Raw genomic sequence first — 26,839 nt, forward strand, 5'->3', positions numbered from 1 at the left:
TAACGTCCTCCCCTCTGCCCCGATCACATGAAACAACAGCAAGCCACTGCATTGCGAGAAGAGCCTCATTGCTGCATCCTTGTGTTTTTAATGAAAATTCTCTTCCACATAGCTGCCATCAGCCACTGCCCAAACTTAACCACCACGATCCCAACATGAGCTACTTTGCTCCTTCACAACAGCCAACTACCGCAAAGCTCCTTGCACCACTACCACCCAGACCTCTTTAAACCACCAAAAGCCTCTGTTTCAAGCTCCCAAAACAGAGCAAGAAAATCCATTCTCACGTCCCTCTGTTTTCAGCCTCGTTACACAACAGAAGCATCCACACGTCGCCCTAGACCCGTTGCATGCCTCCTCGCTGTCTCACGGTGAGCTCTCTCTCTCTCTCTCTCTCTCTCTCTCACTCACTCTCATAGTCTTTCAACCGCCAGCTCGTTGGCATCTTCACCTCATGTAACACCCTATTCCCGTAGGATAGGAGCGTCACGTGTTTTTCATAAAATAAACTCGGCAAGAGATCTCATATTAAATAAATAAAATTAGGATTTATTTTGTAGAAAAATGTCTAATAAAAAGTCTTCCAAAAATATTAAATGAATAAACTAAATAAAATTTATGTCATAAAACTAATTTTATTCTAGAATGTCTAAAACTAAATCAACTGCTCTTTCTAATCCTAGCATGCATGCTCGTATTCATCATCCTCACCTGGGTAGTTAAAAACATGAAAACAAAACTAAAATGAGTAGAAGACTCAGTAAGAAATCCATTACAACGTAAACATAATAAATATAAGGTTTTCATAAAAGTTTTTCATGCTGAGAGTTTAAAATTTATGGATGTTCATAATGATGCTTATGCTATGCATGACTGATTTATCTGAATTAACTGATTGATCTGACTGGCTAACACACTTAATCTTGTGTGCGAGGTTGTGCACCGACCCCACGTCCCTAGGCCGCAAGGGGAGCCACTGATAGTATTTTGACATACTATGGTAGACCATGCTTGAGTCCGTGGCTTGCACATCCAACCTGAAACTGAACTGCGTTAGTACCATGCATCTGAATGACCATATGATTAACTGATTTGATCTTATCTTGCACTTAAACTCAAGATAGCTTATGTGTCTTATACACATGAGATGCATGGCATGATACATATACAATTATAATTTCTGAATTTGAACATGATGTGGAATGACATGATCATATGTTATGCTGGATGACATGTTTGCATATGACATGAGTAGTGCATAAACAATGGTTGTCAATGAACTGGCTTGAATAATACTTATATATAAGCTGAACTATGATGATCCGAATTTGTGATCAAATTACTTACCTCGATGTGCTTCTTCTTGAATATTACTTCGTAACTCGTCACCTATACGCAGTATTAACTATCACTAAATCTGTTTAGGAACAACATGTGCTAATATCCTCCTTAATTAAATTCATAATCTAGAAGATAGTCAAATAAATCTTTTGTTTAACATCATAATCAATAAATCATTATATTTTAAATTACTTAAATATCAATAACATATTATAATTTAATAGAATACTTGGGATATTTTAAATAAGTCATAAAAATTTCAATTCTTAAAATAGGTTTCATTTCTTAACATAATTATTCAATCTTATAAGAACTCTAATAAATATTTATATCATTTAAATATTCTCAACATAATAATTTTATTAAAATTCTATTAAATAGGCAAATGAATATTAACAAAATATTAGGCTCAATAGTATACTTTAAAATATATTTCAAATTCTTTCAACACTTTAGCATTTGATTAATATATTTATTTAAGTAAAAACTCACCTTTAAAATATTAAGCCCAACCCATCAACAAATTTTTTAAAAGCCAGCCTAGCATTCTAAGTCTTGGGAAAAATACTGGTCGTATGGGCTTAGGGCCCAAGACCCGTTATGAATCAAAGGCTCTTGGAGATTTAAAGCACACGAAAACAGAACAAAGAAGGAATTGGTCGTGTGTAAGAGAGGACTCACCAAGAGCAGCGGCACGGTGTTATGGGCTGCTGGAAGTGGTCGGCGATGCGACTGGGTCTCTGGGCAGGGTGGTGCGATGCCGTGAGAGAGAGAGAGAGAAAGAGAGAGAGAGAGAGAGAGAGAGAGAGAGAGAGAGAGGACTGTCTAGCCAAGAATAACAGAGGGAGACGGAAAGTCTTCACCGGCGGTTTCTGCGATGACCGAGAGGTGCTCCGACGTCCTTAAGGTGGCTGGCAAAACCACTTGGACTGGCAGTGTCGAGGTGCTCGTCTACGGGTGCAAGAGGTCGCAGTGTGGTTGAGCTGGTTTCTCGAGTGAAGGTGGTCCAAGAGCTGGCACCGACGTGATCTAAAAGTGGTGGTGGCATCGGCGTGTTCTGGGCGGCGTGGAGTTGCTGTAAGGGGAGGAGCTGCACTGGTGCCATGGTTTTTTGTGTGGTTGTGCATGAAGTGGAGGGCAGCATGCATGGTGCATGAAGTGGAGAGCAGCGTGGAGTCGCCGGAGAGGAACGTGGGTGATGATGGTTCACGGTAGGTTACTCTATTCCATGTGACGGTGGCTGGTGGGTTCTCGATTTAGGCTGCTACGGTGGCTATGTGTGTAAGGTTCTTTGTTTTTATACAAAGGGTTTCAGTGATTTAATAGAAGATGGGGAGGGAAGTGGCGTGAGTTGGATTAGAAGGTTTCTTATGTTTATTTCATAGGGCTTCGTGGGATTTTATAGAGGGAAAAGGGAGGAGTGATGATAGGATGTTGGTTTCCTATTAGGATGATCAATTAGGAGATAAAAATGTAAATGAGATTATGATTATCCAATCAAGAGATAAGAATGAGGCTTATGGGTGGAGATATGGAGAAATAAGGTTTAAATTCAAAAGAAACTCTAGTGACTATTGCAAAATCAGGTCATAATAAAATACTAATAATAAAATGATAATAATCTTATTAAAATTAACAATGTAAAATCAGATGATGTTGATGATGATAATAATAATAATAGAAAATTTATAATTATATGAAAAATATATATAATTTGTTTTATGGCCTAATCTTAGGATTGGGTTGTTACACCTCAACACCTAGAACCGCCGTCACGAGCTGCTTTCTTGTTGAGTCTAAGGCCTCTGTTGCACGACTTCACACTTTGGTGAGACTTCAATTTCTCTTCATAAAGAAGGGGTGCCTTTTCACTTTTCGGAGAATAACCTTAGTTGTAGTGTTATTTACAAAGAAATACCATTAAGCCCTATTGTCACATGATTAAGGCAATTTAAGAACCCTTTGCAAATTTTTTTTTTTTAATTTTGCTGCCCTTATAGTCAAACCTTGGCAAAATACTTATTGAATTGGGATGGGCTTGACTTTTAACATTATGACAGATATTTCAATTTGGACTTATTTTTTAAAATAGGCTTATGATTGAGCTGGAATTATGTTAGGTGAATATTAAGTAGATATCGATGATTTTGGGAAGTGATGGTATTTTAGAGTTACTGGCATTTTTAGATCTTTTTAAGAAAATAGGTTATTTTAGTATTTTAGGCTTAAATATCAAAATTTATAGTTTATTAGAGATTCAAGTAAGTTAGGTGTCTATTTTATAGGTAACGGTCGATTTTCGTTTGGCAATGTGTGAGAAAATTTAGAGAAGTAAAAAAAATCTAGGTAAACGAAGTTCCTATGCTACACTTTGCATAAACCGATTGGATTGGGGTTGATTTGATGAAAAATATGTATGTTTTGTTATGAAAAGAAAAACTTGAAAACAACATCAGTCATTTTATCTGTATTCGCATGAAATTTCGTTTAAGAAAAGAAAGTATCTTCTGTCATGCCTAGTGTAGACATTAGCTATTTTTGACATTCTGTTTCTGAACTGTGCAAAAAGAGTGAATATGAAAATTTGTGCATGATTATATGAAGATGATCCGAATCTGTTTTGTATTCTGATATGATATGATGTGATTTCTAAAAACCTCTAGCATGTCATTTTATTTCTGTTTTGACCTTACAACAGGTGTAAAACTGTAGCCTCTGTTTGGGTTGGTACCAACTTTTCTATTTCTAGTGCACTCACTTTGGAAGTAAAGTAGTTTTCTACATGGTCTTTCTTATGTGCACACTTGGGACTCCGAGAATGAATAAAGGGAAGATTTCACATTTTGTTTCTACTCGGTTGGTCGCCGAGGTTTGCACAAAGTACCACGAGAGTTAAACATGGAATTATGTTCTGATGTAATATTTCAGTTATGTTATGCCAAAGGAATTTTGAATGAAAATATTTATGAACTTTCATTCTAATATTTTTAATAACATGTTCTGAGTATGCATTCTGAAAATAAAAATGTTTTATTCTGCATTCTGAACTCTATAAATGTTTATGTTTACATATTAGTATATGTTTTCTACTTATTGAGTTATTGATAACTCACATCATATCTCCACAATATTTTTCAGATAATTTTGATAGTTCAGCTAGAAATTAACAGTAGGAAGTATTAGCAAGATTTAATGATCGCAGAGGAATAAGTATCAAATGACACAAAGAATTATTGGAGAGTCTTGTTTAATAGATTTATTATTTTCTATTGTTTTGGATATTTAGAGACATGGATATTTCTAAGTCTTTATGGAGATTTTAATTTGTTATTTTGATCAAGTATTTCTTTGGTGTCCATTTGGAGGAACATATAACTTGTGTTGAGCAAATAAGTTAATATTTTGTGGAGTCTTTGAAGTATATATAATTGTGTTTTGAGAGATGATTTTAGATAATAGGAGCTAACTCTCTGGACCTTCGAGACCGGGACGTTACATCCTTATACTTCCTTTTACCAATTAAGATAGTACTTCGAAGACCTAACATTAGTACATTCCGCCTGAGTAAATGAAAATGAAAGACAAGCAGCAGCCAGCAGGAATACCTCCTATATCATTGATATGAACCCGTGGAAATAGAATCCCTTGAACCCACAATCAATTTGAAAACTCACCTAAGAAAACCAAAATCAAGCTAATGGAAAACTAAGATGGTACTTTGGAGACCTAACATTAGTACATTACGCCTGAGTAAATGAAAATGAAAAACAAGCAGCAGCCAGCAAGAATACCTCCTACATCATTGATATGACCCGTGAGAATGGAATCTCTTGAATCCAAAATCAATTTAAAAACTCACCCACAATCAATTTGCATTGCCTCTTTGATCTTCTTGGCTCTTGACCTTGTAATTGACCTATCTGGAACTTGCAAAGGATCTTTAAAACTAGGTTCATCTTGGTGCCCATCAATCATATATATATATATATATTATCATTGCAAAGTTTACAATGATCCCTTTTGCTAACACGTAGCAGTGATAATGGATATCAATGATGGTAACTTGTATAATTGAGTCGGGGTCGAATATTACGGTGATTATAGATGGGATCTCCATAATCAACAGCCTTTATAACTACCGCCCCTCGCTGTCCATCCTGTTGAACTGCCCCAAAGACTATCTCATTCGTTTTGCATCTCTTTTCAGGGTAAGTTTGTGGGCTTGGTGAGAAATGCTTGTGATGTTGCTGGTGCTGCCTATGCTGCTCTTGTTGCTGATGCTGCATGTGATGCTGTTCATGTTGCTGATGCTGCATGTGATGCTGTTGTTGCTGATCCTGCCTGTAAAGCAGTTGTTGGCGGTAATCACCATCCCATCCATTATGGTAAGCTTGACTTTGCTTGGTATGGTGGCTCGTCTCCAGATCCTTGGTCATAAAAGGGTAGGCCTTTTTCGGTGTAGGTGGTATAGTTTCTAATGATGGTGGCACATCCTCATCTGGTATCACAAAGCTCTCTTGCATGGGCCATGCCCTTGAATGTTCATTCAGTTGTTGGTAGTGTTGATGGTAGAGGAGGGGCTTTCTTCTTGAGCCTGAAAATAATCCCCCAAATATCTCAGCTACGGATGAGCCAGTGTTGAGGACAAGCTTCCCCATTGAACCAAAGAATCCCTCTTCTGGTCTCTCAGTTTCATCTTCAGGTGGGATCAACGGGGGCCTGACTGATTCAGGAGGCCTCTGATACGATGCCACTGGTGAAACTTTCTTTATGGGAGATCTTGAATCCTGCAATATAAAAATGAAACTTGTTCTGATCATAACATGAAGTCAGGAAAATAATCAGTCGAGGAATACTCCAGCTTGTTTCCATCGTAGTGAATAATTTCAATTTTAGTTGTCTGCCACCAGAATATTTTGTTTTGAAGGGTTTGGACAATTATAGGAAGTATATTAAATTTGGGGAAGCTTCAAAGCATATGCATACTTCAAAGCATATGCACATGTTGGCATCTAAAATGTTCACAGAAAACACTTCAGAATATGACCCAAAGGGAAATAAAACCATTCGTAACATTCAAGATGCATGTTCTTATAAAAAAGATGCATGAATAAATGATGGAAAAAGTTAACTTGCGACAAGAATATATATCAGATACATGCTCCATTCAAAACAAGTGTAGAAGTGAGATTTTTTAAATCTTATAACAACCATTCTAAGCCAGTTAATATTAAAAATGTAAATTTGATGTCTATTCTTCATTCCTTGGGCAAACATGATTGAAAAGTCATAATTTGATATTCAGATTTGTGACAAAGATGCCTATGGAGACACCTCTCCAATCACCAACCCAATCTAATAACTTAACTTACATCTTTGGAAGAAAACATTGCTCGCAACCTTCGCAGCATCAATGCCAGCATGTAACCCAAAAGTCCTGCAGCAACAAGCACTGCTATCCCTGCAATGTTAAAACACATTTTATGGGTCTCCTGTTGAAAGAAAATGATACATGAAATTTTCCACTGTTTCCTTGATACCTAAATGGAAACTGGAATCATACTGGGAAGAACAATCATCATCATTTAGTTGAATCTCTCGAATTGCCTGGTTTCCTCTGTCTATAACCAAAAGTGAGCAGCTTGCTCCAATATAAACAAGATCAAAATCGTTTGAAAACTTCGCGTCTTCACTTGGACCATCAACGTGACCAGCTCCTCGGCCCCATGTTCCACCAGCAATGGTTGTAACCCCTGCAAAAAGAAAAAATTAAATTGTACTAATTTAGGTCCTATCCTAAAGTAGCAAGTGACTTGAATGCCAGAATTTCATGCACTTGGGGGGATGGGACATTTTGAAGAAAGTTTTGTTCCCACGGTTTGAAAGCTTTTTAGCACATTCATTACAAAAGAAGTTTCTTTCTTTAACCACAATAACCTTAGATACATTTTTACCTGAATCAGTGATCTTCCTGATTGCCATATTCTTTGTATCAGCAATGTAAATGTTTCCTCTGTCATCCACAGTAAGCCCTTTTGGGTGGTTCATTCTTGACTCTCTTGGCTTCCCATCTATGTGCCCAGAATAACCTTCAGAAGATCCTGCAACCAGCTTGGGCCTGCCATCTGTGGTTTATACACGCATCTTGAGCATGCTAAGAAGTATAACAATGGGTTTTGATGAAAAGAGTAAATTCCCAGAAAATGGAGAAGTAACTTAAGCAGATTACAAAACTGAAATGTGTCTTGAGATCTGTCCTAGAGGAAAGGGAAATGGATAAATCTTAGTGTAGCTATGCATATCCAACTGAAAAAATAAAGGACAACTTAAACACCATTTGGCTTGCATCGATCTGATTGATTTTCTCGACACCATACAATCAAACAACTCGAAAAGAAAAATGTGATTGGGTATCCATTAACCATATAAACATTTGAGTGGATCATCTTCTTCAAGGAACAAGGTATCTCATCAAAATAAACTTAGTGGCGTTTTTTTAATGCAAAGCACAAAAGCGTTAAATCTTAGTTAAAAAAAAAGAAAGAAAGGCGACTAGATGAGTGAACAAGAAGTGTGGGTGCACTTTAAAGAATATTATTGGTCTTAAAACAAAAGATATCTCCAAAAGGCCTATTGTACTTTTGAAAGTGGTGGCTTCAACTAAACAAAAGCATACATTTATAATATTTACCCAATAGTGAATCTGCATTCTACCAAGATTTAGCAAGGAAAGGTAACCAAAATAAACAAATAAAACGTCTCGAGTGTGAATCTAATTTGGATTACCTGACAGGTAACTTATTTAATAGAGACTCGAAATAGGGTGTTCAGTCTTCAGGAGTGCTTTATGGGAAGAAAGACAAAGACCGCAAATATTAAAGACTAATGGAAATTGGAGTGAACTAAAAGCACAAAATCACAAACAACATGATCGTGCACAATTCCAAAACTGAAAAAATCTTACAACGAGACAGTGGGGTTGAAATCTTGTAGATATTACTGTTTTCAGAATCCAAAAGCAGAAGCTCCCCACTTGGAGACGCCTCAACTGAGTATGGTTCAATTCCAAGTTTGCTTCCATCGAATACCGTCTCCACCGTATATCCACTCTCAAATTTCATCATGGGACGATTAGAAACCCCTGAAAAAAAAAAATTCTCACAAACTCATCAACCTGAAAAAGTCCTTATTTTTGTTTTATCAACACTAACCTTAACATTACAAAGGACAGTCTCCACCCCCTAGTAAGCAAAACCCAAGACAGGGTAAAAGACAAACTTGTGTGCTCGTTAATATACCTGCACCTGTCTTGTTGATGAACTTCTGTGACCATATCCACTTAACGAGTGCAGAGATCACATTGGAGACAACACCACTTACAATTTCTGTAAATGTTTCAGAATGTTAAGAAAATTTAAAAACTTAGAAAGAATTTGAAGCAGAGAATCTGAAAACAAAAATTTATACTCACTCGCAGGATGTGTGGCTGAGGCTGAAGAAAATCCACCGAAAAGAACCGCGAAAATGAGAGCCAAAAGAACCCAATTTCTCATCGTTGCTGATGTCCAGAGTAGAACATGAAAGAAGGGACAAAATGCTCAAATGCGAAGCAGTAAGCTTTGCATTTTGAGGAACCCGCTTATGTAGGAGGCCCACAGACTGTGTTTCCGGACTCTTTTTTACATGTTAATTAGTAAGAGTCTTTGTAAGAGAGAGAGAAGTGAGAGACAAAGGAGAGAATAATGACCATTGGAAGGCATTGCAGTAAACAGAAGGGAGCTGAGTTCAAAGGGAAGAAAGTAAGGGCAAACGAGAGTGAGAAGGCAGAATCAGGGGTGGCAGCAATTCCATTTGGCAATAAGATTTTCAAGTTCTTAACAGGTGCAGCTAGGTGTTACGTAGTTTTGGACCTGCTCAGGAAGACAGTCAAAGATGCATGGGCTGTGGCTTATATAGAAAGCAAAGTTTTTAGCAGAGTGGTTTACAAGCATCATGAACGGCGGCCGCCTCGGCCTCTTTTCAGTTCCTCCCTAATAATGGTCCAAAGAAACAAAATCTTTCTTTTCTTTTCTCTTTGACGGAAGATTTGGCTTGTCTCAAGAGTAGCATAGAAGCGTCCTAAGGTTGTGTTTGATTGTGGAATAAATTCAATCTCATTCCAATTCATTTTAATTTAATCATTGATAGAATTTATTATTTTTTTAATTTTTTATAAAAAAAATTAAATTCATCTCAACTTACTTCATACATTTTAATCTAAAAAGTTAAGCTTATTTTAAATTAAAAATATTAAACTCATCTTAATAAAATTTATAAAATATTATTATTGATACCTTAACTCAATTCATCTCAACGTTCAAACGCACCTATCACGATGGCTCCAACAATCCCAACCTGTCGAAGATCAGTAATCCCTTTCATCCTCTCATCAATCTTCAGTAAGCATGACCTTATCTAAAGACATTATGACAAGATATAAAAAGCAAGATTCTATCTATTTCAGGTCCAATAATTTTAGCAACTATAATCTACTGACCTCCTCATGCAAAGGACTGAGGTCTGTTCCAACCTGACACGTTTCAAATGGAATGAGGTAAAACTTTTTTTTTTATTTTTAAAAAGAAGAGAAAAAAAGAAGACAGACTCTAATTTTATTGATAAGTGAGACTTATAATAAATGAATATCTTATATAAAAAGAACAAGACGGTTACAACATCTGAAAATCAAAAACCAGACTCTTAAAAAAAAAGAAAATCATTACTAGAAATGAAACTAACAATGAATATACAAGAAGAAGCTAAGAATGTCAGCATTAATATCGAAAGTTGACAATACCTGCACGGTCCAATGCAAAAAGTCCAACCATATGTTTGGAAAGTTCAAAATAGAACGTTGCCAAAGCTCCATGATTAGCGAGATAAAACGTGAGGAGCCATGTTTTTGGCGTTTCAGCAATGCCCAAATTCTGCATTGTCATGGACTCGCAGCTAGAGGTGATATGATAGTGCCACTTCAAAGACTTTCAGCTTCTAATGTCTAAATATTTTATTTTGTAAATTTTTTATATGATGTTAAGAGTAAGGTTCGAATTGGCCCGTTCATATGGTCGGGCTCAAGCGTTGACTGATAAAATCTTTCGAAAACAGCAAAACAAAGACTGTCGTTTAAGGCGGAAATTAATACCGTTTACGGCTGGTGACGAAAATGTTACCGTACTTAATTCGTGTCAAGTTTTCCAAGAGTATATGTATATATGAAGCCGTGTTTAGATGTTCGACTGAACGGAAAAAAAAGCTGTCGTTTATTTTAAGGCGATGGGGAAGAGGAAAGACATCCAGACATGTTTGACTATCACTATCTGCAGATCAAACCTCAGCTCCATAAGCACTTTGTGCCTGTTTGCTCTGTAAATTCATCTTGAATAAGCATTCAAAAAGAGGAGAAAAACAAAAAGAAACTTCGATACACCATTTACAATGACACAGATGCTGAAAACGCAAAATACAAAGCTACACTCGTGGTTAAACATGGTAGACCATCCCGACCTCTAGAGTGGATGCATAAGGAATGTTCAAAGCAAAAGTTGGTTCTCTGAAGTTTCTCCTCAAGAAATCATAGCCAAGATTAATCACGACTTTCTTCATGAAACTGGACCCTTTCTTTGCTCTCACATATGAATGCCCCATAATAAATGCCATTCCTGCCTCCCTAGCGTCCATCAGTTCCCGCAGCTCCTCACGTGCATCTATATCAATTTGTGGACTCTTTGGCACAACAAATCTCACTCTCTTCCTAACCCTTTTTGGGGAGTTAATTTCCCTCAACTCTGAAGTACCTGCCATTTCTCCAACGTTTCCATCATCTTCACACACTCTTATACCTTCAACGTTCGATGATGAAGTCCCCACAACTGTCATCTTTTCATCATTCTCCACATCTTCTGTTCCCACATCGTATGCCGGTCCCTCTGACCGGATAAATTCTGCAATACTACAAACAAGATCTTTTTCAAGCTCATTGTCATCTTTTCGAACATCACGATAGCCATACCGTGCTATGCATCTATAGAGCCGATACTCCCTTGGACCAACTCTTCCGACCAAGAACCTTTCGCCGGGCCTGACATGTGGCACTGGAACAGATTTGATGCAGAGGAATACTACAACCTGGTGGAAAGCTGGGAGATTGGTGACAAAGTGAGAGAAAATAGCTGGGATCCCAGAAACTAGCTCTGTATGTATAAGTCCAATCCCCTTGACCCGAACAATTCCAAGGCTGGGACCAAGACTGAGGAGCCAGTTGATGGATACCTTATTTTGAACATCAAACTCATATTTCTTGAGTGTGCCATAATGCCAAACATACATGACAATTAAGAAGATAAATGAGAGGGCAATGGGGACCCATGCTCCTTCACGGAACTTGATGAGGGACGCTGAAAAGTAGAGTGCTTCAATGGAGCCAAAGAAGAATATAAAGCAAACGGCTAGGAAGATGCTTCTGTGCCAGCAAAGGACTATGACTAGAGACATCAGGCAGGTGGTTACCAGCATAACGGTTATAACTGCCAAACCTGTTCAAAAGAAGAAGATGCTGTAAAAGTGATGATGATTAGAGCCCATGAAACATTACGTTCATGATTAGAACTCACAACGTATAAACTAAACGTATTGACTGCTCTTTCTCTTTTTGGTGGGTTAGTACTTGAAAGTCTCCACGCCATTAATTAAATAATTAGTATGTTTCCTGGCTGATCCCATTCCCACACATCAAGGCAGTTTTCGACATTGAAAGATGAAGAAGAGCTTAATCAATTGTCGTCCTGGTACAGAGGTAAGAATTTCAAAGGCTTATACACGAGGCCAAAATCAGAGGGCTACCAAGGAATCGTGTGATAAAAATCCCACCAGATACAAAAAAAGGAAGAGAAATAGGGAGATACAGAATAACACAAAGAGCAACTTAATGTAAACGTTTTGTGTGAACACAAAACAAATTTTGATGTGGACTGTAGTACCTGCTGCATTACCCATGCGTTTTGTGTCCCTAAAGCCAATGGTAACAGCCAGGCATAACAGCATTAAGGTCCAATTGATCTCCGGGATATAAATTTGTCCATGTATTTTAGATGATGTGTGGACAATTTTGACCCTTGGAAAGCAACCCAAAGCAGAGCACTGCTTGATAATAGAGAAAGTCCCAGTAATGATGGCTTGGCTTCCCACCACGGCTGCAAGTATGGCTATTCCCAGAACAGGCCATCTTATTTTCTCTGAAAGAATAAGGTCAGTACTTCAAATTAGTCAATTCCCAAGCCAAGAGTTAAACTGGATTCTTATCCTCTAGGTAACAATAGTATGCACCTACCAGGTACTGAGACATAGAATCCAATCCGATAGTGACTTTCAATAGCATGATGCTTAGAAAGATAAGCAGCTTGTCCCATATATGCTAGGATTAAGGATGGGTACACCATACAAGTGAAAGCAATCTGCAAAGGTGCTTTCTGTTAAACAAGTAGCTTGCATGTACTGGTTGTATAATAGTTTACCATGAGTTTATATATGAACGTAAATGCGTGAAGCCGTTATAAAGCATGACCATGCAAGTCTTTTACTTAACATAGGAACGTCTACCAGAGGAGAAGCTGGTCTGATTAATGCACTTTTATTAGAACTGGGGCAATAGAATTTTTAGCTGCTGAACCGACTACCAGAAACTTCATCTATTTATTTTATGCTTCAATTTCCTCATTAATATTTCAAGCAAATTATGGTAAATTATAAGTCCCATGGTATATCATCAGTGTGATGAACCTAGAGAGTCTCTTTAGTTTCTATTTGAATCCACTAAGCAGAGTCAGAAAACTTCTTTTGCAGATTTTAGTCATATACCCACCAACAAACAAAATCAGATAAATCTACCTTAATAGACAACTGTGAAAAATGTCCAAGATCAGCAAACATAGCTTCCGAGCCTGAAATGTTGTAAAATTATTATTAGAGGGGAAAACATTGTATTGGGTAAAGTGATAACAGAGTACACAGTACACCCTGCATATTCTGCATATTCTTGTACCTGTTATACATAAAAGAATCCCACCCAAGGACATCCACCCTCCCCTTTGTGTCTTCTTCAAAAATTTGTACATGTAGTATGGAGAGAGTGCTTGATAAACATGGGGATTCCAGTGGAAGATATTATACACACCAATAGCACTGATGCATAAAAGCCACGTAATCACGACAGGTGCAAAGAGGAACCCTACCCGATGTGTCCCGTAATGTTGGAGAGCAAACAAAAATACCAGTATGATACAAGCAACTGGGACTTCAACATCTGCAGAATCAATGAACTTTGAGGAACAGAATATTGTGCCCAAGTATATGAGAAATCATATTCTGTTAGCATTGCCGATACCCTTAATCAACCTTCAGAACTTTAGAAGGCTTCTTCTTGAGGTATGCAGTTGATAGACATCTCATCTACTTATATCAAGATCATTAAGCTAGCATAAAAGCAATGCTACAAATTCCAAATGAAGCATACTCATGAACTATAAAGGCACAAGTGAAGTTTCATGTCCACATAACCGAACTCAATGGAAACGTTAAGGGTAATATTTAAATTAAAAGTGACAGTTATATTAACTGTAAGTCTTGAACTCTTTCAAGGTTTTGAACTCTCCTTGAAAGAATTCCCTGGTCCAGCATAGAAAGTTCCAAGCTAGTAACATTTAGTAAATGAAAACAGGGTTTCCCTACAGCATATATATGATAAATATCACTTGAAAGAATTTTTCTGTTTTCATGGATGGTTATGGAAGCACCTCCTGCTTTCATACATATAACCCATATGGGTAAGATACACCTAAATGATCAGATCATATTATTGTTTCATCAGCTATCTAGCAATTCAAAAACACTTGGTATTGGCTTTGAATTTAACACCAACATGACGGATGCATATGAGTGTTAGGAATGGTAAGTATATAAATAATTCCGTACAATTGTGCCATTTTCAACTTAACTATCACTAAATCAGTTTTACACCTTGTTACTAAATTTAAATTCTTAAGAAAAAATTGAGACTAAGAATGAATCATCTTGAAGCTTAAAAACTTCCATTTAATTTGTGATTGGCCACAGTAAGATTTTAGTTGCTAAGTACTTTTTTAAATGTGAATAAAGAGTACCACCTATAAAGGGAAAGGGGAAAATCTCAATCCCAGTCATTCTAGATTATGTTGGCAAGCATCCCCCTATAATTGCTATACTAGATTCCTCCAAGCTAAGGTTTTATGATGTCATCAAATGGCCTATCGGCTATCAAAGTCCAATGAAATAGGCAACTTTGTTGAACCTTGATGGATGGTGGGGATCACAATGCTCACAGATTGTAAAGGCCAGCAAGTAGAGACAGCAGGACCAGCAAAAAAAGGACAGTGGACAGTAGACCAGTGGTAGGAGGACAAATAAGCTGATTACACCTATGATGGTAATAAGAGGGACGGTTGAAAAATGGATGGAGATTTAGAAAGTGGAGATGCTATACATATCATCAGATATACTCCATAGTGACTCGAGGAGATGATTCGACCACAAAGGTTGAAGTTTATAAAAGAATGATGATCATGATCATGACTTCATTCTGGTATGTGCACTGCAACGCTTGGGAAAGGGACAAGTGGATCCAGGCTTGGTTAATTCCATGGTCACAATTATGTATATGATATACCTCATGGGGGCCTTTAGTGATAGTTCTAACTTTATTTGACCAGTCTAATAATGATCATAATTCCAATTACACAATCTAACAGAGATGCTGAATGCCCTCCAACGTTATATATATCTTCTTCCTGGTTGGAGACTTATCCAAACTGAGCTACTTTTTCTTTGCCTCATTAGATTGCTCAACTTTATAAAAGGTAAACCTTATAGCTTTATCTTTTCATAAATAAGTTAAGCCTCTCTCTTTAGCCACGAATTCCATCTTTATTAATAGACAGGGAGTCATCACTTGACCTTCTACATTATTAATGTAAATATTTTTTTTTTTACTTTCGTAGTGATATGCTTTGATTAAAGCAGGTAGTTTGTCTTGCGTAGGGAACCACAAGGTCCACAACACTCATAACTAGTCCACCAACTTCACATCTGTACATTGGAAAAAGGAGAAGAAAAGGTTTTGAATTTTCAAATATTATTTAAACAGCGGTATGTAAGGATAGAATCAAGACATATCCCTAACTATGATTTGCTTCTTTAATCCTCACCAAACATGTGAAATAGACGACATTAAAATTCTCAGAAAAAAGTGCACCAATAAGAACTTGGTATCACTCGGTGCTCACCAGGTACTAGAATACTAAGATATCAGGGGATATTTTATTTGCAAACCAACATGTGATTAGGAAACATGTTTTATTTGCAGATCAACTGAAAGATTTGCCGGATAGTAATGAATTTTGACATATCCGGCCAAATAGTCAAGGAACTTACATCGGTGGTGCTCTTTTGACATGGAAAGCTCCAGCCCGGACACAGCCGAAAACACTATACAGCGATCAAAATCAGAAAGGATTCTCAATTAGTGACATCCCAAGCTAAGAACTTGAAATAAAATCAAAATATCATAACCTCTAATACCAGAAATTGCTGGTGTAAGGACCCCATCCCCAATAACCATACAAGTCCCAATCAAAGCCAGAACAAGCAGTAACCTTTGCAACACTTTATGCTTCTCCAATGTCGATTTTAGTCTCCGCCCAATATTTCCATCGTTGGATTCAACTCCGTCTTTTGTGTACTCCGATAGCTCCTCGTCAGCAAGCTGGCAATTGGGCAATGCGCTGACTCGGGCGTGCCGGCATAGCAATGAATACAGAGCAAAAGTCCCACCTTCACCATTATCATCAGCTCTAAGCACAATAAACACGTACTTGAGCAGCGGCACCAGCGTAATTGTCCAGAACACAAAAGACAAAACCCCATATATTTCCTCATTCGTATCTGAATGCGTAATATCCTCAGCAAAAGTGCTCTTGTATACATATAATGGAGAAGTACTTAAATCTCCATAGACAACACCTAAGCTCTGATAAGCCAATGTTAAAAGAGTCTTCCACGAGTCCTTCTGAAACAAAAAACAAGAAGATGATCAGAAAATCCAGGATATCTGGGAGGGTCTTTCACGAAACTACCCACAGTACTTTGCCACATGTCTTACCTTGATTGGCTGGCTACGGATTTCACCCTCCAAATCCATGCTGGGCTGCCTTAGAATCAGAGAGAGTACATTCTTCGAACAAGTTGAAGGAAAGTGAAGACGAACCCAGATAAGTTCATAACCCTCCCCAGTTTAAAGAAGCCTAAGAAACACTAAAAAACGTTTAGATAACGTCGATTTGTTTCACTTGAGAGTGGAGAAAGTAGTTAAAGACCCACCAAATTTTTATCCCAATAAAAAAAAAAAAAATAATAAAAATAATAATAAAAGAAGAGAAAAACTGACTAACCAACGAAGACAACAAATCAAGAATAAACACGAAACACCAAGAACTTCTAGAGAGAATGGTATCGCAACAAGTAGGTGGGTGGAATTGGAGCTACAAATACGAGGGGGTGTTGTTTTTTACTGAATACAGGTGTCTTCTGGGTCCTCTGCTTGCTTTGCTTTGGTTTGGTTCAAATTCTAGATGGATTCTTTTGGAGAGGTTGCCATCTTCCTCCACTTGGCATTCACTGAAAGATAACATACTTTTCGGAAAGGTAGGTTATGTGCTCTGTGAACGAGGCAGGCACGCACTTAAAAGAGTGCGTGTATGTGTATACATGGCCAGTAAACTCATATCAAACTCAACTTTATACGTCAACTTTGTCTTTTTTTTGTAATAAAATCATGCACATCCAAATCATTTGAGAAACATTAACAAAAAAAATGAAGGAGGACCCATGATCTTAAGCCGACCTGAAAAATAATATTATAAAATTTGATTAAGATCACTCGCTTATCAATGTGTTATTTTTTTATTTTTTTTTAAGATTTAACATCTCTAAATTATTAGTGATCACTTCTTTACAGCTCCTATATAATATCTCTTTGCTAGTCACTGATGACTGAAAGCAACTTTTCCTTTGAGGTGGCAAACTTGACGCGGATTGTATTGTATGGCAGATGTGGACCACGATTCAATTGAATGGTCCATTTAAATGACTCCAGTTAATAGGCCGCCTACCGATGAAGTTCTTTGGCAAAGACAACATGAACGGTTACCAATCAAATCTGTGCATTCAAGCTTCCGTTCAAAATAAATTCAATGTGATCTGCTAGATTATAAAATAAATCTAATAAATTATATAAAATTACGTTAATTTATATATATATATAACACTTCTCTACGTGTATATGTTAAAACTAATTCATTTAAATACACGTTTTTTTACATAAGTTTTATATTTGTTTTATCTATTTAAGAAGCGAAAGCTAGAAGAAATTAAGATTGCAATACCCTATATAGCATGGTAGGGCAATACTACTAACTCATTCATGGAAAGAAGAAGGGATAGTCAGCAACAGTACCATTGAAAAAGAGTAGGTGACGTAAACTACCTATATTTATTAGCGTCGAGATTAATAAACTACTTCCAAACACGTGATGTTGATCAATGGCATTGAATTTTTGGACAGAATTTCTCACTCATCAGCGATTCAGCTGTTTGGTTTTGATAAGAAGTACTGGAACTGCTTGCGTTTAAAGTACTGAGTACTGAATAACAAAAAGGATGGATGGATCTATACTAATCTACAGAGGTGGCCAGAGCGTAGATATTCTTTCTAGCTAGAGCCGAATGGTCAAAGTACTTGTGTCGTGTTTCAACCTTAACCAGTTACTATCTTTTTATTATTTATTTATTATTTATAATATATTTATTATTTTATCATTTTTTTAATATTTTTTTTCACATCTTTAATTATGAAGAAAAAATTAAAAAAATATATAATTTTATTAATATTCACTTCTTTAACTATTAAATAAAATAAAAAAATGTAAAAAATTAAATATAAATAAATAACAAAAAGATACTAATCCTATCATTTTCACCAAATGCACAAGAGTAAATCATGAATCAAGTTATTTGTCACGATTCTAATATTTCTGTGCCACTTTTTCTATATGTTCGAGTGCAATAATAGGTTGCAATTAATTATATATGTTGATCATCATATATACATTTTTCCTGCATGCCTGCGGGCTGCCTCTCTTTTCTCTAGCTCCTCTCATTTTTCTTGCCAAGCCACCAAACGCAAATGGGCAGCTAGCTCTAAGATCATTAATCAAGAAATTATGAAAGTGAGACTACCTTAGGAGTAAGGGGCCCATGGAATCATTTCCATGAGTTCCTTTGTCAAAAAAAGAAAACTACTTATTTCAAAACACATGATTTATCTTTTATATATATACATACATATATATATATATATCCTGCCAAAGCAACCCCCAACAAGTTATAAGTATATTATATATGGGATAATTAAGCATATTTAGTTTTGGAGAGATCATAAAGTAATTACTTAAAACCAGTTGGCCGGATAGAATTAGGGATTAATGGAGAGATTTTTTTTTTTTTTTATCTTTTTAAAGTCTAGTGATAATGACATAATTAATTTCATAAAAAAAAAAAAAAGTAGTAAAGATAAGATAGAGGAAAAGTCATGAAGATAGGATTGAAACAAGTGGCGCGCGGCTAGGTTAGCTATATATATTGCTAGATAAAGATGCCCATGCATTAATAACGCCAATCGGCCTTCGTTTTCGCGAGAAGAGTGACCACATCGATCATGGCTGGCCATTACTATTCCGAGCTGCTAGCTAGCTATTTGATCGCCTTTTGACCTCTTCCTTGCATGGCTTTTAATTTTTGGAATCTAGCTGCTAGTATATGCATGGTATATCCAATATTAATTAATTAATTTCAGATCCTAATTATTATTGATACAGACCTACATTACGTGCTGCTTTATAATTCGTATTTTCATGGGCGGGCCGGCTAGCTAGCTAGCTAGCAGCTTTTTATAAGATCGATCATGTCATGTCATAATTTAATTTTTCATAATTTTGATCTCTAGTGAAAATTAGATCAAAATGATCATACCAATCAGGCTTCTGCATGCATGCCTACGTACGTAAATCCAGAAGATGATCATCGATCGTCAAAGCCACTCCATACAATCCGGTTTTTATTATTATTAATATTCCTGCAGCATGGGTAGGCAATTAAATGAATGACTCACTTAATTTTATATTTCAGTGCAATATTAATGTTAATTACTTTGATCTGAACCTTTCCTGCATGCATGCATCCACATGATCGATCACTTGGACGTACGTCGACGTTGCCGCGCCCCGTATAGTACTAAAACTGATACCATATATAAATTCATTAATTAGGATCTTGTTTTGTTTAATTAATTAAGATAGAGAGATCTCTAATGTCTTTGGTTTAGTCAAAGATTGAGATTGAGATTTCTCAACTCCCATTAATTTTTTTATCATTTCAAAGTTTTTTTTATTGGTAGTATGAACCATCTTTATATATATATTTTAGATTATTTTAGATATGTTTGTGATGAATTAAAGACGAGTTAATAATTAGCATGGTCATTATCCTTCACCGGTGCTCCGTACTTTCCAAGGATGGAGTATTAATTTCTAACCGCGATCCACCGAGCTAAATCATTCATGGATGTGTTAACAAACAGTATTAATATTCTCTCATTAAAAACGTGTTTTACTTGTGAGAATGAGGAGGTAAAACTAAAAGCAAGTTTTGGGTTGGGTAGGGTTGGGTAAAAGTTCTGTACTTTCGACTCCGTCTGATACCTACTCCAACTCTAATTTTGTTAGAGTTGAAAAAATAGAGTTCAGAATTGAACAAGATTCCGGACTACCGACTTTGGCTCCGATAATTATATTTAATATATTTTATATTACAACAAAAGTGAACTAGCCTAATGGTTGTACCAATTTTTTTTAACTCCAATTCCATGAATGGAGTTCGAGCCCCCACGAGAACAATTTTGTCTAGGCTGGGTTTTACCCAAAGCGGTACCATAAGGGCCACATAATGACTTTTAACTTTACTTCCCCTTTTGATTTCTGAATCTTCACTTGTTTTCATTGGTTGAGAGAAGCAGATTAAAGAGAGAGAGTGTGTGCTGTCAAGAGTTGAGAGAGAGAAGAACATGGTGTTATCGACCGAGAGAAGAACTGGATGCGACGGAGATGGTGGTTGAACCGAGATTGATAGCGGCACCATACGTGAGGTTGTGTGCGTGGTGCCTAAGTTCAAGAGAGAGGTGAAATGAATTTCGTTAGGTCGAGAAAAAGAAGGAGATAGATCGGATCTATGGGCTGAGCTACACATACTCTATGCGTGGTGATGGAGCTCGAGAAAGAGGAAAATGTGACGAATCTGGGTGGCCTTCCTCACAATGGCTCCCAATTGGGTTCATAGCTAATATCCGACAGTAGGAAGTGCCCAATCGGTGTTGTCTGTGCGTGAAGGTGGTCTTGGTGGTGCTAAGTGGCACTCGATAGTGAAGGAGGTTCGATCGGGATTGGCTAGTGCTTTTCAAAACTTCTCATTCAGGTTCGATTGGTGGTACAAGTTTGAGAGAAATTTGTTGATCTTTATTTGGATGTTGGGAAAGTGCAAGTGTGTGTGTGTGTGAGAGAGAGAAAGAGAGGGAAAAAAAAACCTAACTCCGAATGGGAACTTTGACTCCGTTTCGATACCAATAAAGCGTAGCAGAGTCATAGTTATCTCCATCTTAGAATCGGAGTCGGAATCGAAGTTGTTTTTGAGCTCTAACTCTTATTAGAGATCGAAGTTGAGAAATCTCACTCTGTCGGAGTTGGAGCTCACACCTAATTTTGGAGCAGAAAAATAAAATGTAAAAATAAGATGCCAATAACTCATTATAGCCATTACATTAGCCCGATTAGGCCCAATACCTAAAACCTAACATTCAATTCTTAAAAGAGAAAGGCCCGCATATGTTGAGTGTGGCTTTTGAAACCATGGCCCAAAGCCTAACCCCATTATTACCATTTTCCTAGCAACCAAACAGAACCAAATTACCCATTCTTCTTCCCGCGCGCTTCTGTCATTTAACGGCTCCATGACCACCCCTTTCTTCTTCTTTACCTCAATCCCTCATTGCGGCACGGAGTCCTAAAAAGCTCCAGACTCAGCCATGGAAGTAGAATTGAATAATCTCCGGGAGGTCGACCTCAAGGTCCCGCCACTTCCGGTGACACCCCAACCAGACCGATGACCAGGGTCCAGGCCCACCACATTCTAAGGTGATAGTTGTGTATCATTCAGAGTTAGTTACCTATAGACTGGTGTGCAGTCTTATATTAGTTTACCGGCCACATAAGTTTCCGGAGCTATGCCATGCATTCAATATGCATGCAGCTCAACGCTCCCTCTCATGATTTTTTTTAATGATTTAATTCGGCTTGCTTCAATAATAGTTTTTTTTTTTAAAAAAAAACCATGAGGCCCATCCTTCTGTCATAGATAAAATGTTGTAGCCGTGGAGGTTGGAGCATTCTGTCATTAGTTGTAATGTCATTAAGGTTGAAGAGCCACATAAAGCAACGAAGTTCTCTCGGAATAATCTGCTTTCTCTGGTCAAACTTTACTTTCATTAAAGGAAAAGATGTACACCTTAATTAAGTACACAGCAAGCCTGTGAAAGGAACCCTAATTAAAGGATCTGAATTTCAAAAGATCCACCAAATATGTTCAAAGAAAAAAAAAGTAATCTCAGAAATCTGGTCAAACTTGAAAAAATAAACATGGAAGCTTTTACAATATGCTCACAAAATGGAATAATATCTATAATTGTCCTTTTTGAAAATGTAAAAATTTCCAAAGTGACCTCCATGACAGTAAAGAATTCATCAATTATCATAAAGAATTCCTGCTCAACTACAAGCTTCAATCGCAATTCCAAACATTTCAATGTTTCGCATCATTTACAGAAGAGGACAGTAAAGCAAATCAAAGCAACAAAAAATGGAATTGTAGACTAGGCTTGCTACAGCCCATATGTGTAGGTAAATGAGGACAGTACTCACTAGAGTTCATGTGTTCTATATAAAATCGTGTCAGGAACCCAAAACAAGACCCTCCCGACCAATATTGGTTACACGAAGGACGGCTTGTGCACTTAAAGGAGAGAGTTTTGACTGACAAAAGTTCTCCCAAGAGCCCATATCTGGATCCTCTGATACAGCCGTTTCTGTGTGAAATTTCTCATAGACAGTTTGCAGCTCCAGAAGAAGGGTTCGAGCAGCCTCCCTTGACTCTGGAAGTTGGTCGCTGAGCTGGGATGCAGCCGTTTGGATCAATTTGTCAATACCATATGCTTTTATGCCTTCAACACCCTGTTGACATAAACAAGACAAACAAATCAGGGGAGTATAAATACAGACAAACTTAGCATCCCGGGACAATAAGATAAATAATTTCAATTAATGGTTATAATGCACTCTAATCATCTGAAAGTTCAGAAGACATTCATAATTAGAAATAACAACACTACCTCAAACTCAATGTAAGAAACCTTTCCTGTCCAAGCAAAACCAAGGCCAGATGCACCAGGCAGTCAAGTGATAATAACTTCTTCTTTTTTATAAGTACTAATAACTAGTGCTACATATATTGTAGCCAATAGTATTTTCCACTATTTTGGTCCCTTCTTTTTATGAATTGTTTCATGTTAGGCCTCACATATATTTACAAAATAAATAAAATAGAGTCATTTAACCGTCAGAGGTGATTGCAGCAAACAGGTAGACACACGAGAGAGAGAGAGAGAGAGAGAGAGCATCAAACTCCAGGAATGTTAGGCAGAGGCACAAACATTTATACATGTTCATGGATACCCGCAGGAGAAGAAGTCACAATGATCTAATTACAATGGGCATACATAATTAACATTCCAAAGGAACCCTGAGACCTGTTTTTCATAGGCCCGTGAAAAGTTTACAGAGTAAACATAGCAAAAAGGTGGCAGAACAAAAAGTATACCCAACATAAACTAGCATATACAGTAAGTAATACATATGAAAAGGTGGTGCTTAGCAACACCCGCAATGCTGGGTATACACAGTAAGGTTATAATATCAAAAGCATAGCAGGAAACAAGCAGCAGCCAGCACAAACTAAATAGAGAATCTATATATCAACATGGACCTTAAACTAAGGGAATGCAATCGAAAGAAGGACATCATTTTCCATGGGGTTTAGTGCAAGACCACATTCTACCAGGACGCATGTGGATACACAATCTAGAGGATCTTCACAGGATATACACAATAATTTGTCATTGCTGAAATCACAACATAACTATTTGCATAAAATACACTAAAAAAAGAAAAAAATCATCTAAAGTTCAATCAGACATCAGAAAAACGAAATGAGCAAGATGAGAGGTGTTAACCACTGGCAAATACAAGTATTTCATGTTGTTTTTACCCCTCAAAAGATTGTCATCAGAAAAATAAAAGAGATGTTATGAAAACGGATTCCTTTCCAAACCCATTTAGAATTTTTTTTCTTCTTTCAGATTTCCCAAGAACCAGAGAAATATCATAAACGAGATGAACGAGAGTAAATAATTATGTAAACAAGAAATCTAAAATGGGAAAGTACTGCAAGAAAGTATACAATAAATGTTACTTTGCAAAATAAGCAAATAACATATCTATTGTCTTTTTCTTACCAGTTGTGGAACACTTCGACAAAAGCACATCGATGCCTTTGCTCGAATTCGAGGATTCCTGTTCTTAAGATACGGTTGCAATTTTGGTAATAATAGAACAGGTGAAACCCATTTAGTCATTGCTACTAAAGCTCTTTCAGCTGCTTCACATACAAATCTTTTGTCTTGTGAAGACTTGAGAAGAAGCTGTGTAAGCTGAACCCATCACATTTGATCACATTCAGGAAAAAAAGGGAGTAAGAATGAATTTGCATGCAAATGATTGGAGCATTTCGCCACAAAGCAATCAGGCATGGCAATAGCATATAAGAAACATAAGTTACCAGAGGGTCCAATGAATCGATTAGGGTATCATTGTATGCGCTGAAAATGTCAGCAGATGTCATAATTGCAGTTTTGCAAACAGCACTTCTCGGATTCTTCAAGGACTTCACCACCAGTAAAATCACATCTCCCCTATTCACCAGTATAATGATGGACGTGAATAAAAATAACAATAAAAGCATTAATTAACCATATTTATCAATTAGAAAAGCAAAAGGTCATTCAGATCATCCAGGATTTGAAACTTACAGCATATAAAGAATTGTTTCCTTGTGAAATATTGATAAACGGCGTACATTGTTGAGTGCTTCACACACCAGAACCCAATCTTTAGAGTCAAGTGAAGCTAAGAGTGTCTGAAATGTTAAAAATAAAAATAAAAAAATATATTATGTGCACACCATAAAAAGAGTTGATCTCCAAATATCAGAATGTCCATCCATGATCATTCAGGATGAGAAGTTCAAACAAAACAGCATGTAAAGACAATATAAGCACCCCCCACCCTGACCCAGTGAAACAAGAAACAGGAATAATACCTTAAGACTCGCATCAACGTCTTCTAGATCATTCAAGTTCTCAGATTCAATGTATTCCACTTCTGAACTTCCGGTTTCTGCTGTAGTATTAGCAATTTCATTACCATTAGTCTGAGGTGAAACCAAGGAGGCAGAGTTTTTCTTTTGGCATTCTTCAACATTTTCATCAGCATTCCCAACGAACTGCTTGGTTAAACTCACTTTACTGGAGCTTTCATTCTTCTTCTCGGATCCAGGTATTGTATTGAGATCTCGAAGAGCTTTCCCTGACATTACTTCTGCCTAGGATTCTGGAACAAAGAGTAAAGGCTTTCGTCAAAAGCAATCCTAAGACAATGACACAACAATATAATTTGTCAATATGCTCATAATCAAAAATAAAAAGGAAGTATGAGAGACATTAATACAATCGAAAACTGAATTTGAACTACTATAAACAGATTCTTATGTCCACCCTCATTTCATACTGTTAAAGGTAAACCCATTTTACTGAGATGTTGAAAGACTGCCCTGGCATCATTTCTAACAATCACAGAGCATAAATAGCAATTTAAAAGCTTTAATAATAGTGATGCCTTCTAAAGGTCTAAAATAATAATACACATCAGCATGGTCTTGGATCCACTTCGCAACTCAGCTTGATCAGGATATAAATTTAAGAGTCAAACACTGATATATTTAGCACTAAAGTATTTTTAAATTCCACTATATTATCTTACAGAGCATACTGAGAGGCAATCTTCTCTAGCATACCTATAGGATAGCAAATAAACAATCAAGTAATCCAACAGCACCTTGCTAAACAAATTTTATCTTCCATTATTCAAAACCCTCTGCACACTTCCTAACATAATGAAGACCTAAGAATTACACTAGGTGCCCATAAGCATACGTTTGATCTGAAGACTCCAACGATGAATAATCCGAAAATGAAACAACTACACATAAAAATGAAAGAAAGACAACGGCCAACGTCGCCGAGAATGAATAAACTACAATATGAAAATACGAGTGTGAAATCAAAAAGTTAGGACTCAAGAAACCAAACCCAAAAACTGTAATGCATATTATCTTCCTTGCAAAAGTCACTAGCAAACAAACCCCTAATCCCCGAGAGAGAGAGAGAGAGCAAAATTAGAAGGAAACAGAGAGCGAAATAAAAGCTTCACCAAAGAAGGAAAGCTGACGAAGATCTAACTATGCAATGAGCAAATAAAAATAACAAAAAAGTAAGATGAAAAAACGAATAGAGACTGTGAAACTGAAAAAACAGCAAAGGTCTCACCCTAACCGTACCGGGATCGCAAAATGGAGTTCGAAAAACGAAAACACATACATATACAAGTATATTGAAACGCAAGGATAGTTCGAAAGAGAGTACCAAAGAATGATCGGCCGGACAGGGAGGAAAATGCGTCAATCCTCAGTCCAATCTCTGAGAAATTGGGCGGACTTAAAAGAGGGAGTTAATACCGGAGAGAGCAGTGAGTCAAATGTGGATGGGAAGACCGTGACCCGACCTGAGCCGGCAGGGTCGGTGCATGTGACTGCGATCAGCCTTGCGATTGTAATTTAAAAATGAATAAATATGTTAGCATTTTGGCTTCCGAAATGCCCGCAGCTTCCTCCCTAAATTATCCGTAATGCCACTATTTGATCATCATCCTTAATTAATTCAGATTTTTTCTTAAAAAGAAATCAGATTTCGAAACCGAAGAGACAAACTCAAAAGAAAACGTCACTTTTCGAAGAGAAATTATATTGATATTCTACCTCGTACATTTTTTTAAAAATAAAAAATAAATAAAGATAAGATTTACATTAAAAAAAAAAA

The 26,839-nt window shown here is 36.9% G+C and overlaps 3 protein-coding genes across 5 annotated transcripts; all 3 read right to left on the reverse strand.

Annotated features, from left to right (window-relative positions):
• Positions 1-4,882: 4,882 nt before the first annotated feature.
• Positions 4,883-9,363, reverse strand: LOC121252722. 2 transcript variants are annotated; one of them, XR_005938267.1, is made up of 8 exons: positions 8,813-9,363; positions 8,640-8,726; positions 8,306-8,482; positions 7,296-7,466; positions 6,882-7,094; positions 6,714-6,802; positions 5,133-6,128; positions 4,883-4,946 (listed from the first exon to the last, which is right to left on the reverse strand). XR_005938267.1 is itself a non-coding variant. In XM_041152497.1 (7 exons), the coding sequence occupies exons 1-7, from the start codon at positions 8,892-8,894 to the stop codon at positions 5,391-5,393; spliced, it is 1,557 nt and encodes a 518-aa protein (XP_041008431.1). In that variant the 5' UTR covers positions 8,895-9,363; the 3' UTR covers positions 4,987-5,390. The 2 variants fall into 2 exon arrangements, 1 of the variants encoding a protein (XP_041008431.1); XM_041152497.1 differs by lacking the exon at positions 4,883-4,946 and having other exon boundaries at positions 4,987-6,128.
• Positions 9,364-10,701: 1,338 nt separating this feature from the next.
• LOC121252727 (potassium transporter 8-like) lies at positions 10,702-17,108 on the reverse strand. 2 transcript variants are annotated; one of them, XM_041152508.1, is made up of 9 exons: positions 16,860-17,108; positions 16,571-16,712; positions 15,991-16,477; positions 15,844-15,897; positions 13,421-13,681; positions 13,267-13,319; positions 12,710-12,833; positions 12,360-12,614; positions 10,702-11,915 (listed from the first exon to the last, which is right to left on the reverse strand). In XM_041152508.1, exons 2-9 carry the CDS (start codon positions 16,607-16,609, stop codon positions 10,864-10,866), a joined length of 2,325 nt encoding a protein of 774 aa, XP_041008442.1. In that variant the 5' UTR covers positions 16,610-16,712; positions 16,860-17,108; the 3' UTR covers positions 10,702-10,863. The 2 variants fall into 2 exon arrangements, with proteins under 2 accessions (XP_041008442.1, XP_041008441.1); XM_041152507.1 differs by having other exon boundaries at positions 16,856-17,108.
• Positions 17,109-22,299: 5,191 nt separating this feature from the next.
• Positions 22,300-26,571, reverse strand: LOC121252728. Its single transcript, XM_041152509.1, has 6 exons — positions 26,387-26,571; positions 25,006-25,295; positions 24,716-24,822; positions 24,466-24,598; positions 24,143-24,337; positions 22,300-22,802 (listed from the first exon to the last, which is right to left on the reverse strand). Exons 2-6 carry the CDS (start codon positions 25,276-25,278, stop codon positions 22,524-22,526), a joined length of 987 nt encoding a protein of 328 aa, XP_041008443.1. The 5' UTR covers positions 25,279-25,295; positions 26,387-26,571; the 3' UTR covers positions 22,300-22,523.
• Positions 26,572-26,839: the final 268 nt, after the last annotated feature.

Source organism: Juglans microcarpa x Juglans regia, chromosome 2S, assembly GCF_004785595.1.
Source record: "Juglans microcarpa x Juglans regia isolate MS1-56 chromosome 2S, Jm3101_v1.0, whole genome shotgun sequence".
Taxonomy (NCBI): domain Eukaryota; kingdom Viridiplantae; phylum Streptophyta; class Magnoliopsida; order Fagales; family Juglandaceae; genus Juglans; species Juglans microcarpa x Juglans regia.

What these genes read in the sequence shown, in the direction of transcription:
- LOC121252722 (XM_041152497.1), bottom strand. Translation starts at nt 8,894, where the DNA reads ATGAGAAATTGGGTTCTTTTGGCTCTCATTTTCGCGGTTCTTTTCGGT. An exon ending in CATCAACAAGACAGGTGCAG is followed by an intron (nt 8,483 to 8,639) that starts GTATATTAACGA and finishes TTTTTTTTTCAG; the next exon opens with GGGTTTCTAATCGTCCCATG. An exon ending in TTCAACCCCACTGTCTCGTT is followed by an intron (nt 7,467 to 8,305) that starts GTAAGATTTTTT and finishes TATAAACCACAG; the next exon opens with ATGGCAGGCCCAAGCTGGTT.
- LOC121252727 (XM_041152508.1), bottom strand. Translation starts at nt 16,609, where the DNA reads ATGGATTTGGAGGGTGAAATCCGTAGCCAGCCAATCAAG. An exon ending in GTCAAAAGAGCACCACCGAT is followed by an intron (nt 13,682 to 15,843) that starts GTAAGTTCCTTG and finishes TTGATTCTGCAG; the next exon opens with ATGTTGAAGTCCCAGTTGCT. An exon ending in ACGCATGGGTAATGCAGCAG is followed by an intron (nt 11,916 to 12,359) that starts GTACTACAGTCC and finishes TCTTTTGAACAG; the next exon opens with GTTTGGCAGTTATAACCGTT.
- LOC121252728 (XM_041152509.1), bottom strand. Translation starts at nt 25,278, where the DNA reads ATGTCAGGGAAAGCTCTTCGAGATCTCAATACAATACCTGGATCCGAG. An exon ending in GAAACAATTCTTTATATGCT is followed by an intron (nt 24,599 to 24,715) that starts GTAAGTTTCAAA and finishes ACTGGTGAATAG; the next exon opens with GGGAGATGTGATTTTACTGG. An exon ending in GTCGAAGTGTTCCACAACTG is followed by an intron (nt 22,803 to 24,142) that starts GTAAGAAAAAGA and finishes TTATGTCAACAG; the next exon opens with GGTGTTGAAGGCATAAAAGC.